The 15,896-nt window shown below is 44.5% G+C and overlaps 1 protein-coding gene across 1 annotated transcript; it reads right to left on the bottom strand.

Moving 5' to 3' along the window:
- Window positions 1-4,547: 4,547 nt before the first annotated feature.
- SKIDA1 (SKI/DACH domain containing 1) lies at window positions 4,548-7,532 on the bottom strand. The gene is given in 3 exon segments (XM_006109856.3): window positions 4,548-6,491; window positions 6,493-6,561; window positions 6,563-7,532. Coding segments are annotated over 3 exon segments (2,703 nt in total). The 5' UTR covers window positions 7,388-7,532; the 3' UTR covers window positions 4,548-4,682.
- Window positions 7,533-15,896: the final 8,364 nt, after the last annotated feature.

Below are 15,896 nucleotides of genomic sequence, written 5' to 3'. Positions count from 1 at the left end.
GCCGCCGCGCGGCCGCGCACCGGGGTGAAGGGCTCTTCTGCCCGGGAGCAAGAGGGTCACCCATTCAGAGGAGAGCAAGACCTGGGCGGGAGGAAAAGTCACAAAGACACTGGTTTGTCACCTTGCAAAATGGCGGCATTTACACATCTTTCTGGTGGTGGTGGTGGTGGCCCAGGCCAGACAGCGGAGGGCTGCCCTGGGTCACCGCGGCGGCCAGAGATCGACGCCCGGGGAGGACAGCGAGGGGGAGAGCGACCCCCAAATCCGCTCGGCCCCCGGGTCGTCCCCTGCCTTCCTGCCGGCCTGCCAGTCCCAAACCCCGCGCCAGCAGCCCTAGACACTGACCCCTGTTTACAAACACAGCCCGGGGCGGAGAGGGGCGGCCGGAGCGCGGGCTGCAGGGGAGGGAGAGGCCGCCGGCTCGCGGGGACGCCACCAGCAGTGAGCAGCGAGGAGTTGGTGCGAGAGAGCGGGCCCGGCAGCTGGAAAGGACTGAACGCCTTGTTTTTGAAACTGTCAATTCCCTCAACCCCTATTGTGAGGGCTTCATGCAAAACATCTCAGGCCTTTTAAAGTAGGAGCTTGTGAGGCCGCCACAGTTTGAAAAGGAGCGAGAAAGGAGCAGGGGCCTAGGGCTTGGGCTAAGAATGATAGCGGAGCCCCCCTCCCTTTTTCTTTCTTTCTTTCTTCTTCTTCTTTTTTTTTAATAGCAAAAGAGGGTCTGCCAAACAGGTAAAATGCTGCCCTCCCCCCACCTCCTAGCTCGGCCCTACGTCCCCACCCCCAGGCTAGTTTGCAAAACGCCCTTTGGCCTAGGGAGCAAACCAAAATCAAAGCTCGCATTAAAAATAGTTCTTCCAGGAATGGGAAAATCCCAGGGAAGACCAGGGCGAGCGGGTGGACTCCCTAAGGTGAATGCCCTGTTCCTCCATGCCAATTTCCTGAGGTTAGTTGATGGGGAGCCTTTAATTTTTACCCCTAGTCTGGCTCTAGAAACTCCCTTTTTCACACCCTTTTCAGCAGGAAGTTATTTGTAAGGTGAAGCAAAACTCACCACATTTTTTTGTCTTTTGTAGATGCTAATGCTTTATTTTTTAATGTGTTTTTTTAAACATGAGGATTCTCATTTTCTTTGAAAGAAAAAAAAATGCTTTTGAGGAATTAGTCTACATCTCTCCTGCATGCAAACAAAACTATCATTCTCATATCAGCAGAAACTTCCAATTCTTGGGACTGGAACTTTGAGGAATTTCTACAGTCACCCAGACACAGATAAGATAAAAATCCACACACCAGCCCATCTAGTTTGTGTTATTGCTGTTTAGTGGTGGCTCCTTGTTGTTGATTTTAAAATAAACAACCATTATTGAGATTACTCCACTGTAATCAAGTAAGCCAGTAGGAAAGAACACCCACTTTAAAAAGTAAATCATTGAATAAGAGCAAGCTGCCTTTTCAGAAAAGGCAGATAACCTGGCTGTTGAAGACAGACTACACACATCTCTTTAAAAAATAATTAAATCTTCATCTCACAATCTGATTAGGAAACTACTTTTCTAGGAGACCCAAAATAAGCTTCTTTCCTCAAAAAGTCAGAGAAAGAGCCCTTTCCTGCATTTTCCTCATGTCTTTAAGTGTTGAGCTTTAGACACAGGAATCAACACTCAGTACTCCTGGGACCATATAGTGCCTTTTAAAAAAATATTCTATCACCTGAAAACATTTAAATGTAAAAATGCAATCTGTCAATGGAGGTAAGTTTTGTTTTTCTCTCAATAAGGCTTAAATTTTTGAACAAATGGCACATTTATAGTATCTTAGGAAATCTAGATGTTGTCATTAGTCATAAGACAACCAAAATGAAATAAATTGTCCTAAGAATAATTCCCACAGCAGAATGGGCAAACAGCTAAGGGGCTACCAGAAATTGAAAGAATACCTTGTATTTGCAAGTGGCTGAATATCATTTGGTACACTTTCCCAACAGAAGCCCCAACTCAAAGTTTTGCTGTGGTTGGCTGGCTTGTAGGAGTACTGTGGGATGAAATTTGTGTTGACTACTTAATTTCTTTCCTTTTGATGGTATCACTCTGGAATGCCTGGGCCTCCATGCTGCTCATTCTCCAGCTCCCATAAACCGAAAATACTGATTCTCTGAGGGCTGGAGACCAAGTGTCAAAGCTGGAGGCTGATATTTTATGTCAGAAATTCTATAGGGTATATTTGTTTTAAAGCATGCTTACTCCATCTCGTGGTCCCCCACACCCAAGATCTGTAGGCTTCAAATATATTCTCAATTTATAATTTTATAACAGTGATTCCATAACCAATAAGAAAAGTCCTAGTCTAAATATAATGGGCATCATATTTTGAACTTTTTTGACTTAGCAGTAATTAAAGACTGGAAATGACAGACTTCCAGTGTGTGCATGTCACACTTTTTACAGATTGATTTTGTAAGACAACTCACTGCACCCAATGTCTGTATTGCCTTCCAAAGAGGAAAGAACGCAGACTGAGAAGCCAATTGTTCAGCTTTCTGGTGCTTTAACTGTAACTTGTACTGGTCTTTGGAATTATGCACAAACATGAAGTCAAGGATAACATCCCCCAATTTTTGCTTTTACCATATCTATCATGCCAATAAAAAAGGATCCAGTGCACTTACATCTGGCAACATTCAAGAAGGAAAGGAAGGGAGGCAGTTCAAAGCATCTGTTTACTCCATCCAAATGTATTTGGATGCAGGTATGCTCAGCCTCTGTCTTTTACAATAAGAGTCAAACCACAGAGCATATACAGCAATTAGGGCTGAGATCATCCAGATCTATCTGAAACATTTATAGACAAAAGAAAAGTTTCAAAGGGAGTAGGAATTAAAAGGTTAAGGGGGGGGGGGGGGGAGACTGAATTTCCATGAGAAATAGTGACTTAAATTCACACAGTAAACATTTCATTGATGTTTTGTTTTGTTTTGTGATTTATGATCTATAGATGCAGCTCCTTAAGTTTCAGATGGCAAAGATCTGAGATACATAATTTGTGAGGCTAAGGGAGGTGGACCAAAATTTATTAGATGTAACTTTCATTAAAATAGCAGTTGATCTCTGCTTCACTTTCTTAAACCTGAAACTTTTTGCACTTGCTTTGTACCAAGTTTATAAAGTTTTGTCCTCATTTAGGAAGAAATCTACCAGTGTTTTGCACAGAAACTCACTGGCATCATCAAATGGTATTACAACAAAACACTACACCCAATAAATGCATTTCTTTCAGGCAAAAACATTACAAGTGAAAATGTCAACAAAACCATTCATTTCTGTTAACCATTCTTCAATCTGGAATAAGTAGAAATGTATGGAACCAGGAATTTTAAACAGTGTTTTTAATTGAAAATAAAGCTAAAGCATGCTTTTCAACAGTGCAAATTTCCATAATTTTGATTTACTGCTTCCATCATCACAACATAGTACACCAGCATGGCCCTTACCAAGGGCTAGACCCTAGCCATTTGCATGTTGAACTACTTTGATTTTAAGTGCAAACATAGATAGTCACCTCTGATTGTCACTTGCAGTAGAAACTCTCCTGCTCTATACACAGGATGGTCTGAAAACAGAAGTTTAGAGAGATGCAGAAAAAGTAAAATGTAATAAAATCCAAGTGCCTGAGTTCTAGTACCAAAAAGCCCTGAAATAACTGTTATTTTTGATTTGGGCTTTCTTATAACTCTGATTCATTTTACTTTTCTTGGGAGTTTTTAATGCTTTGACACCATGAGGAGTCAGACCATAAAATATCCTGCTCTAAAGAGAAATATTTTAATTGTTTTGCAAGTTTGAATTTTAATTGTTTTGCAAGCTTGAGGAGTCATGTTCAGACTACAAGGTAAGCAGGACGAAGGTACTAGTCACCTTATGTAAAACCTTTGGGTGAGAACACAAAAAGGACTCTTCCCATTGCAAGGAGTGGCTGTAAAAGTAAAATCACACCCTTTACAAAAGAAATACAATCTCATATTTATTTTACTCGGTATATATGAGGCAGCTTTTACCAGCATTCAATCAGGACTCCCCAATCTTTCCACTCAAAAAAGGAAAAATTAAGTGCAACTACTTTTGGAGAGGGAATGAGGGGAGAAAAGGAAAAAGATACCCCCACAAAGGAGCTCCAGAAGAGAACATTTTGGGCTCACAGAAACTTCTTGCTACCTCACTGTGTAACTATGTAACCTAACAAACTTTCACTGAATGAAGTTACACTTTCAGGTCTGAAATCTAGTGCATAAACTTAATGGCTCATTGTAATATTTATTATTCAACCTTTTGACATTTATTTGTAGCAGTTGAATTGAGGTACCGGGTGCATTATTAGCATTAAAACAGTAAAGTGTTCCAGCTCTACCGTAATAACTGAGTTTTACTTGAGTCTTTAGCCTGAAGTAGTCTGTGGAATGTAAACCAAGCATTCTCCCACCCCACCCCCACCCTACTAAAAAAAAAAAAAAAAAACACAAACCCACAATGGGAAAAAAAAAAGTAATCCGATTTCTGTCTTCAAAATGTGATAAACCAGGACTCCAAAAGGGGTGTAACATATTAATGGACTTGTACAAACCATCCTGTGCAGTTTACAACAAAAGGAAGGTAATATGGTTCAAGAAAATATCTTCCAAAACACTTTTATGAATTAAATTTCCTGAATTTGTGACTAGGTGGAAGAGGTATTGCAGAACCGCCCAGCTGCCATTTCCAGATAGGATGGGCCTTGTGAGGAGGTTGGGAATCCTTAGTGGTGTTTAAGGAATATGCAGGCCACAAATCCCCATCCTTCCCAATAGTGAGTGATGGTGGACAAGGAAAATTTGCCATGAAATTAAATGGCCTTTTCACTGCTGACGCTACATTGCTGGCTACCTTTTTGCGTCTGTTTATAACTGTAAAATCATCCAGTGTTCCTTCATGTGTCTCAGTTTTACCTGTAGGACGAGGACTTCTAGCTGATTTCAAATTTGGTTTGACTGTAGGTGTCTGAAGTACAGGTCGCTTTCCCAGGACTAGTGTCCGGTAATTTTTTCTCACCCTGGCACCAAATTTATATTCCCCATCCTCAGGTTTTGGAGAACCTAAAGTGCATGAAAGGCCCTGTCTCAGAGCCAGTGGCTTTAAGGAAGGAGTTTCTTCTTCAGGGCATGCAAACCCTTCCTTGGCTGTGGTTAGCAAGGCATCCTCCTCTTTACTCCCAGTCACACTGTAAAACTCACCCTTTGTATCATTGCACTCGCACTTTAGCTTATTTGTAATAAGGTCAGGTTCATATTCTTCATTAGCACTATTGTCTTCGACTTTGATTTTAATATTGTGCAGAAGTGGCAGTGTCTTGTCGCCTGTGTCAGTGCAGGGATTCTCTGCTTTCGTTGCTGCTGCTGCATCCACTCCAGGATCAGTCTGCAAAGAGGGCAAATCCGTAGCAAATTCAACACAAGGGGGGATTTTGGAATCTTTTTCTGACTTCGCTGCTGCTAGTGAAGAATCATTGTTGAAGAACCTAGCAGCTATTGTGTTGTTATCTGCACAGTGTGTAGTAGGAGTTGCTTGCAGGCATTTCCTAGTTTCTCGGAGTATTCTTTGTTGTGGAAATACATTGTTTGTCTTTGGGCTAGGTGAAGAGTCCCCCTCTGCCAGGCAGTTAATTGTCAGGTCAGTTCTCTTTACAGTACTGGAAATTTCAGAGTGTGGGAATGTAATCGCAGATACCCTATCGTTCCTTATCTCTGTGAAACAACTCCCCAGGCTGGCTGAGCAGTACACCGGAGACGGTTTGGGGGCCCAGCTCTGCAGAGGCCATTCCTCCGCTGACTCCGCTTTGACACTACTCTTGAGGTCGGGAAGTCGGCCGGCATCCTCGAAAGCAGCGGGGTGGGTTGCAGCGGCGGCGGAGGCCAGATGGTACAAGAAGTTGGCCTGCGCCTGCACGCTGGGCGGCTTGCAGAAGCTGGTGCGCCTGAAACGGATGCTCTGCACTGACACTTGGCTGGAGCCAGAGCTGGAGTCCGATTCGGAGGATGAATCCTCCTCCTCCGAGCTGACTTCACTGGAATCCGAGGCCCCAGTGACCCCCTCCTCTTCCTCCTCCTCTTCCTCCTCCTCCTCTCCCTCCTCCTCTTCCTCCGAGGACACAGAGTTGCTGGAGCTGGACAAACTGGAGCCAAAATCGGAGTCGTTGGCTGCGTGGTCCGAGTAGGAGCTAGACTCCGAGTCGCTGCTGCAACTCTCGGGAAAGCTGTCCAGATGGGGCTGCGGCCGGTGGTGATGAGGCGGGTGGTGACTCTGCAGCGGCTGCTGGGCCCGGTGGTGGTGGTGGTGGTGGTGATGGTGGTGGTGATGGTGGTGGTGGTGGTGGTGGGGAGGTGGGCAGAAGCTGTTAACCAGATGAAACCTTTCCAGGCAAGTGGCCCCGGCGGCCGCCGCCGTGGCCGCTTTGGCTTTGTAGGGACCTGGGCAGCAGCAGCAGGCGGCGGGCGCTGGCCTGAGGCGCGAGCAGGCAGTCCTTGGCGCCCCCCGCGCTTGCGCTTGCAGCGATAGGTCGAGCTCACGGGGCCGCCGGCGGCGCCCGCCGCCGCCTTGGGCTGGGGCCCGGCCGCCGATGCCTGGTAGTAGGCGGCGGCGGCGGCGGCGGCGGCAGCAGCAGCGGCAGCGGCGGCGGCGGCGGCGGCCGGGTGCTTGCTGCAAAGCAGAGTCCGAAAATAAGCCGGGTCCGAGTGGAAAGCGACGTAGTTTCCCTGGAGCGGGGCAGTTTCATAGTTTAGAGGGGGTTTGCAAGGCGAGCGCACGATTTCTGGGTAGTGCGAGCCCGGGTATTTGCTAAAAATCTGAGGTAGATGGGCGGCGGGGCGCGCGGCGGCGGCGCCCGGGCGCGGGGACTGCGCGCTGATTGGCAGGGGCCGCGCGGCTCCGCTCAGGCCCCGCCAAAGTTGGTGCCTGTCCTTCCAGAAAGCCGGGCGGGGGCTGGCGGCGGACGCGGCGCGCTCTGGCTGCGGCGCCTTTGTGGCCAGGGCCCGGCCGGCCCTCCTGCGCTTGGTCTTGAGGACCCGCTCGGTTTTGCAGGAGGTGTAGAGCGCTTCCACGTCTTCCCGGGAGATGAGCGTGCATTTGGCGGCGTGGAAGGCGATGCTGTTGATGGCCTTGAGTTTCCGCAGCTCCTCCAGACCGCAGTGGTGCTTTTTCACTTTGAGATGATCCATGCGCTTGTGCACGGTCGTCCTCGGGATGTTTTTCAGCAGATCCGTGAAGACTTGGGAGAGGGCAAACATTTGCTTTCCTTTAATGATGAGGTAGCCGAGCCTCACGCCATCCACCTCTTCAAAACCTGACTTCAGGTCTCCCATCTCGGGCACTAAATGATCCCCACCATTTGCAGCAAATATATACGTGACGCATACATACACATGTATGTATGTTAATCCTCCACCAGATGCTGCGTGTGTCTCAAGGCATCCTGCTAATAAAATAACAAAGACTGTTATTCCCGGCGAAGGGAGTGCCAAACTCTAGGCGAAATTATTGGGGGGGGGGGGGGGGAACACACACACACACACACACACACACACAAAACGATTAAAAAAAAAAAACAACAAACGTGAAATTACACTAACTTGATTCTTGCCTTTTTGTTTTTTTGGTTTTCGTTTTTTTAAAAGAGGGGAAAAACCATCCGGCTTCTGATCTGCCAGTGTGTTAGTGTAAGTCCCAGATGCAGATCAGTACCTGGGCCCCTCTATTTCTTCCTTCTCCATTGGAGCACTTTGATAATGGAATGTGAAGGGAGAAAGAGAAAAGAAATGCAGCTGCTATTCCCGTCGCTGCTTTAGCTACAAATAAAATGACAGAGTGAAGTGAGCTCGTCCGGAGACACCTTCATCAATTAATTCCCCTAAAGCCAACGCTGATTGGACACTCCTGACAGGTGATGCAATAAAAATTGATATTCCACCCCTTCCCCCCAAAATCTCCCACTAATTAGCATACCCTTATACTGCCACCTCCCCTCCCAAAGTAAATAATACAGTTGGTATATAAATCTTTCCATTAAACTATCGGAGCTCAGAAACAGCCTGACTCACAGACTTCATCTGAACCAGTGTGTGTACGCTTAAAAAAAAAAACAAACCTGTATATTCGCCTTTAAAGGAATATTGCCTATTTTTTGCTTTATTTGCATTTTACCGCTACAGCTATTATTTCAAAGAAAAGCATTTTAAAAACATTATCGAGCTTAAATAGATACACCCCACCCCCCTTTTCCTTTGGAAAATGGAGCGTAAGTGAAAATGTGCAGAATAGCCTGGTATTTCCCTTATGGGAATGGGGAAGGAGACCGGCTCCGAGCTCCAAAGTTAAACCCACGCGGTGAATCGCCCCAGTATGGACTTACGTTTTGAATTTCGCTCGATTTTCCTTTTTTTTTTTTCCTCCTGCAATACTTTTTTACAACCAGAAACAAAGTTATTTGACCAAGGAAGCAGTTCAGGGCTCCAGCTCCAAAACACTGTAACAATTCATCTGGATTTGGGTTCTCTGCTGGGGGATGGTGTAGGGAGGAGGTAGTTTCACGTCAGACCCATAACAAAGCATAGATAAGCTAGAAATGTGTACACTTTTCACAATTCACCAGGCTGGACTGGGGACGGGATCCAGAGTCCCCAGCACAGCCTTTGCCTAGGTCCTGTTCACCGCAGGTCAGAATTCCAGGGAGCAGCTTGTTTCTGCAGCAAAGAAAAGAAAACGTAAAACGCCCAAAGTACATCCAGAGGTTTTACGTAATGACGGTGAAAAGAGAATGCTGATGTACAATGCAGACCATTTCAGTAATCTATGATGCTTTTACTTGGTAGTTTAAACGAATCTTCCACAACTCTCATTTTTCCCCCACGAAAGCCAAGCATCTGCTTTAAAAAAAAAATCACTTTGGATGAATATCAATATTGTTTAACCTCTTCTTATTCAAATTAAGGCATATTTTGGTGTCATTTTCAAGGATATCCAAAATATTGCCAAATGAGAGCAAGGGTCTTCCCAGTTGTGTTACCACAATCCCAAGGCGGTTTGTTGGCTGCTTTGCAAAATTCGGCAAAATCTTCTTAACCCTTAGGTGTTTGCAACTACAGCATAAATGTAACCCATGCATTTGTTTCCTTGTTCCTCCAAAAATAGACATCCGCGAGGTCAAAAGAATAAATGGATATTTCTGAGCCTGCAAGAAAAAAATTGTACAATAATTTCTTCCTTCACGTTTAAAAGTTCCAGCTTTCACTCCTCTGGTCTGGCTAGCAAAAGCAGATATAGCTCTAAAATAGAAAAAAGATAAAAACTGAGGAATCTTATACAAAAAGGTAGTTTGCATGAAATCTCGGCCATAGTGCCCCACCCCCACCCTTAGATCTCTTGTAATTTCCCAGGAATTTTGAAGAGAATTGGGAATTTCAAGAAGTGCATCCGGAAATTAAGGAAGTCTATTTAAGAGAGTCTGTAACTCAGAGGTTGGGATTTGAAAAGTCAGCCCTGGACTACTGTTGCACTCAGCACAGATGTAATCGCCGCTCTTCAACTTAATCAATGTGTGTACAAACCGCGATGTCTAGTTCTTGCCTTTGAAATCTAAGGCTAGCATTTCCATCCAAGAAATCAGAGCTACAGCAAATTACATTTTTGTCCCTTGAATGAGAGAAGGATCATTGAATGGATCTCGTGATATTTCAGGCTTTAAACGTAACCCACAGGCGGCAATGAACAATGCCTCGTCACAGCTAATACCATCCACCGAGTTGGCTTTCTTTTGCATCTGGATCCATCACACCGCGTTTTTCTCTTTCACTTTCACAGGAGGGAAAATGCACAAGGTTTAAGCAGAAAGCAAAGTTTCCAGGAAAAGCAGATGCTGATGTTTGTTTTTTAAGGTAGAATAACCACAGTCTTTCAATTGCTAGCAACAATGTTTTAAAATTCCTCCTGATGCACTTATATACTGCCAGCCTCTTCCTCCCACCCAACTCCCGTCCAATTCCCCTCCCCCAGCCTTAAGATTTCGATCAAACAGCCAAGAAATAGTAAACTCAGAAAAAGCCTTTGAGAAGATATTACAATAGGTTGCCTACAGCGTTGCCCCCATCCACGCCTTTTTTTCTTTTCTTTCTTTTTTTTTTTCGGGGGAGGGGGGGCAGGTAGTTCTAGTTGTTCTTGATTCCTATTTAGATTTGCGCGCCTGCGCGCGCACTAGGCCGCGCGCGCGTGCGCGCACACGGACACACATACACACTCCTATTCCTCCTGCATATGGCAACATGATTTAGTAACCGTTTCAAAATTACCTTCTTTCCCTCTCCTTTCCTCTCTTTCAATCTTTAAAATACTGACAATATAGGTGGTTTTAAAAACTAGTAGAGTATTAAGTCTTTTTTTAAACTAAGGGTATAATCAGGTGGGTCAAAAAGAGAAATATAAAGGCTGGGGGATTTGGGAATTTGTCTAGACCTTCAATTTATAGGAATATCTTCGTATGCGCACCCAGACACCTTTACTCTTATACATTTTTAATACTCCGATTACACATCTTTCTTCTTGTCTAATACATTCTTTTGTTCCTTTAACTTCCCCCATCGTTGTGTGTGTGTGTGTGTGTGTGTGTGTGTATGTGTGAAGGCGTGAGCACGCGCATTCACACACATACATACACAGAGAATGTGACAGACAGCTTTCTTGTGGCCATCAGCCCACGTTGCATATCCGGGGTCTTCTCCAGGCACATTGGGGGTCGATCCCCATAAAAAGATCTAGGAGAGGCCCCTGAGCGCTCACACATGAAAGGCAGGGGACTTTAAGATGGATTTGCATGCACACAGGGGAGTTCGATCAATAGCTACCAACATTTATGGCTTAGATTATTAATGTGAAAGCTGGCCAAAAGAATGGGGATGAAAAATTAAAGGTGTCTGGTATCAATTATGCTTAAAGTTATGCAATAATTTACTTACTTTGCCTGGATGTGCAGATCCAGATGTATAAAGTACTATTCTTCAAAAGCCAGGGGATTTCTTTGATAAATTTGTTGACCATGTCAGCCGCCTCTACAATCAAAGATGAACCCAATTCAGATGATGGACTGTATTCAAATTCTTTTTTAAGAAAAGATATATCAACTTCTATGTTTCTCAAACTCATATACATATGTTGGTGGATATGCCCAAATTAACATTATGTGCATATCCATCTCTGAGGGGCCAGGAAATTACTTATTGAGAATTTAGGTATATATAATGAAAGGCTTTGAGTTTGTAAGTTAAATGTGATTATTTACTCTGTGAGGAATGCATAATCTATATACTATAATAAAAAGTATTTTAGCTTTGAAAACAAAGCTGCTTGCTAAAGAACCCTCTGTGACAAATACAGATAGAAATACATTCTATATGTTCACTTACATCTACATTTATTGTAAAAAAAAAAATCAGCACTTTCAGGTTTTAAAGGGATGGGCTATGAAGATATGAACATATTTGTCTTTACTTATCCTGTGTGAATGTGCCAAATTTACCTTTAGATTATCTATTTTGATTTATTTTTACCATATTTCATGTTTAAATACCATTGCAATTCAGTCTGACCTCTTTCTTCTGGGGCAAAGTAATGCACACGACATTTACAGTCTTTTAAATGGTTAGCTGGGAAATGCAATAGCAATTTGCAGAAATAGTTTACTAATGGGGAAAGTTCTTTTGAAAATCTGAAGGAAAACCTAAGAGTACTTTTGTATTTCTACACTACAACTGTCTTATAATCAAAGTACTGAAGAGCATTAAAATAATCCTTTTCCTTCCAAGCTTTCATCCATACATACGTAATTTAAATGAGGATCACCGCACCCCCCCATCACCATCCCCACTGCCTAACTCTTCACCATATACATTTGTTTTAAAGATTGCTGGGCACATTTTGTTCAAAGTGAATTCAGACAGAAAAGACCAAGGAACATCACAAAGGCCTCAACAATGTACGTATACTAGTTAGGAGAATAAAAGAAGCTTTTTGTGCTGTTAGCCAAAAGTAACTATCATACTTATAACAAAGACTAAAATAATAATTCAAAGCTTCATATGGTTAAGTTAATTGAGGATATAAGACAATAAAAGCTTGTGTGATAGTCAACAGTTCTTACCTAAATTTATCTAATCTCACATGTTCTTTGCTGTTTGGGAGGAGAACTTGAGAATAGAGGAGGAGGAAATGGCTAAATTAAAAAACAACTTAAATTATAACTTAGTATATTTTCCTTATTTTTTTTCTTTTTGTCTCGTCCAAACAAATCATGGCAAATCTCCAAAAGGGCCCATCCTTCTGTTCTTAGGCATTTAAAAATCCTGTTTTTAACAGAAGTTTGGGACACAGTATATGCCATGTTGTCTACTGACCCATAATCAAAATGCAATGACCTCCTACCCTTTTTTTGCCCCCTGACTCATCTTGAATTCTATGCAGCCTTTATAAATTTGCAAATCCTTGGAGGTAAAGGGTTTTTTGTGAGCCTTTGTTCAAAAAAAGCCCTAAGAGTGTGCTTTCTGAATTAGACAAAGGTGAAGCAACAAACCTTAATGGACAAAATTTTATACAGGTGAGCAACTCTTCAGATAGCAGATATTGCAAGCTAAAAAGCAGTTATAAACATAGGAGACTAGAAAGTTACAGATTGCATCAAATGAGAGTGTGGTACAAATCACTTTCATGATGTAAAAAATGGTTAGGCCAAATTTTCCTGTTTTCCTCATCTCAAGGGCCATGGGGGACTCAGTGACTAAGAAAGGAATGAAGGGTAGTGGAGAGAGAGGGGAGGGAGGGAAAAAAAAGAAAGGAGGGAGACCTGATCTGAAGCTACAGGCACATTTCCTTATCTTTCCTGCTATCAGCTAGTTTAAAGGACACCATAATTATGATGGTGATAAAACAATGCCTGCTCATGTGTGCTGAATAAATAAAGAATGTTTACAGCTCAAGAATCTTTTAATTCCAATTAAATGCTATCAAAGAAAAGCCAGTTTTCCTACTACAACAGCCTTTCCCCCCAATTATCTTGTTTTGTTACAATATTTTCCTATGAGACACCAGGGTCTCTCACAATTGATCCTGAATATTGAAAAGAAAAAAAAATCTGAGAAAGTGGAGTTCAACTTTGATATATTATATAATACACAAATATCAAGAGCCACAATTTATTTGTGTTGCCCCATTTGTTTTTGTTTTTTTTTTTCCCCCACAAGGTCCAAATGTGTAGAGACTGAAGTGATGACACCAAGTGTTGAGGCCTACCTATGGGCCGCTGAAGCCATACCGAAATTTTGAGCACCCATGAGAGGAAAAGGGAAAGATAAGACATGTGGGGCCTGGTGGGGCCTGATGGCCTCTGTAAAGGGAATCCTCTGGTTCTGTTCCCCTGGCTTCAGCCCAAATCCTTCTAGGAGCACTGGAGCCAATCACTGTCTTCCACTGCTGCAGCTACTGGGCGCACACAAAAAAGCGGGAGATCAAAAAATCCCAAGTTCACATTTATGGATACACAAGGATCATTTCATATTCATGACTTCAACAAATCACATCATAATCAGATTTAAACAAGGTTTGGACAGGAATGCCCACCAGGCTGGGCACTACACACTGACAAACATCACATACTAACCAGGAAGGTCACTTTTTTTTATTTTGAAATCATAGGGTGAAAATTAAATCTTTTAACTTTGAAAAGCTTAGTTTTCGCTTTTGAGGCAAATTTTTACAGTCAAAAAAAGCCTTTCTTTCAGTCATTCCTCAACATTATATTTCAAACTTCTATTTGCTTCCTTTCTCAGTTCTAGCAGTGTTTTGTTTGTGTTTTGAAAACATACATGGCATAACAAACATTACGGAAAACACACTGTTCAGTTAAATGCCCATTTAAACCTGCCTTTTTACCACGTCTAAGTAGTGCATTGCTAAGAATAAACTTAAAAAAAAAAACTTTCCTCGAAGAAGGATCTAATATTTCTTGGTAAATTCTATTTGGTGATTGTGGTATAAAAATAAAGTGGTAAAAAATGTCAAGGTATTTGTAAGTTGGTTGGAGAGTCGCAGGCCCCTTTCCTATTGAAAGTTCGGAGCTCCAATACCCTCAGTTCTGCAGGCAGAATTAGGATGGACTTAGAGGGTCCTAAACGTGACCGATTCACTAAGGCGGGGGGCTACAGCTTGCAGCAACGTGCTCGGCAACTTAATCCTACGCTAAAAGAGGGCAGAGAGCGAAAAAGCATGAAATACAAACTCTCCCGACACCCGTAGTTACTTTCAAGGTGGATTGTGTATTTTCCAGGCTGATGGGAACGTCTGTTTTTTGGAGCAAAAAGAAGAGAAGGTAAGTGTTTGTCTTTGTATTCACCAGTTCCTAGAGAAACAATGAAAGAACAAAGGGAACCACTTCTCCATCTGAATATTTTCTGTCTCTCCCTCCGTTTCAAGCCACAAATCTTTCCAGGGGATTCGCTTTCCTCCACCTTTAAGTAGCTATTGCTAGGCTTGTCGAACTGAGAAGGAGAAAAAAGTTGAGGGGCATTGTAAATACAGACTAAATAATGGTAATAAAGACATGCTGTGGCGACTCTCCACCACGCCGGTGGCAACAACTTACGACAGAAGTTGCTGGAGGCAGGAAGGCAAAGCCAGAGGAAGAGCCTCTGCTTCCCAGTTTCGAACTCAAGCACTGAGATCACCTTTCTTGCTGTCTGAGGGGCTTTCTGCGCACAAAATGTGCAGGTACTGTCGAGGGGGAGAGACCAGGGACCTATGTAGGTTGAAAAAAAAATGTTCCATGTTGCTATCCGGAAAAGGATTTTTAAAAAGGAAAAGGGGATTCAGGTCTTGACGCTACTTTTTGCTGATAGAGGACATGGCAGCGGTGGCCGGACGAGGAGAGAGATGCGTGTTGCAATGTGTTTGCTTTTGGGGTATGGTGGTTACGGGCAAGGCTGCTTTGTGGGTCTGTGTGGCTGGATGAGTCAGTGACCGAGTGCCGGCGGCATCGTATAAACGGATCAGCGTGTGTGTGTGTGTGTGTGTGTGTGGGGGGGGGGAGCCCCCTAAACCGTCCAGCACGTGAAACACATTTTTTACTGCCCCCCAAGCGACGAGGCAAGCCCCCCTCCCCCAAACGCGTATATTACCTGCCCAGTTACAGTGTGACACATGTTTATGTTTATAGTCCTGGTTTGTAGTAGTGTCAAGAGCCGCAGCGAGAGGAGGAGAGAGGAGAGGGAGGAGTAAATGCAACCACCCCCACTTGTTGTTAAAGCAAATTTACTGCGTTATTGCAAGCCGGTCCGGGGGGCTGGGGCGTGCGTGGGGAGGAAGGGGAGAGCTGGGCTGTGTGTTGGCGGTGGCAGGGGGGTGGGGTTAGGAGAGCCGCGAGGAGCTCCCCTCTCCTCCGGCCCCGGAGAAGCAGCTCGGTCAATATGGGGGCGCGCAGGCCGGGCGAAAACAAAAAGGTTCCTCCTGCTCGCCGCGTTCACGTGGGGGTGGGGCGGGGGCTCGGCCAGCCGGGCTCCAGGGCCCTGACCTCTGACCCCGGCTCCTCGCCGCGCTCTCCTGGTGCCGCGCGGCCACTTTTTACCCAGGATCCCTCGCGCGGGCCGTGCTCGTGCCGAGCTCGAGTCCTCCTTAATCCTCCAGTCCCGGGTCCCGGCCCCTCCCCCCGCCGGCGGCCCCGGGGGAGGATTCTCCGGCGGGGAACCCCCGCCCCGCCCCCACCCCAGAGGCCGGGGCCCGGGCGGCCGCGGAGAGGCCGCTGGCGCGGGGAGAGCCGAGCGCGGCTTCCGGGGCCGGCCG

Source organism: Myotis lucifugus, unplaced genomic scaffold (assembly GCF_000147115.1).
Source record: "Myotis lucifugus unplaced genomic scaffold, Myoluc2.0 scaffold_132, whole genome shotgun sequence".
NCBI lineage: Eukaryota > Metazoa > Chordata > Mammalia > Chiroptera > Vespertilionidae > Myotis > Myotis lucifugus.
Note: the sequence above shows the minus strand (reverse complement) of the source record. Positions and strands in the feature narration are given on the sequence as shown.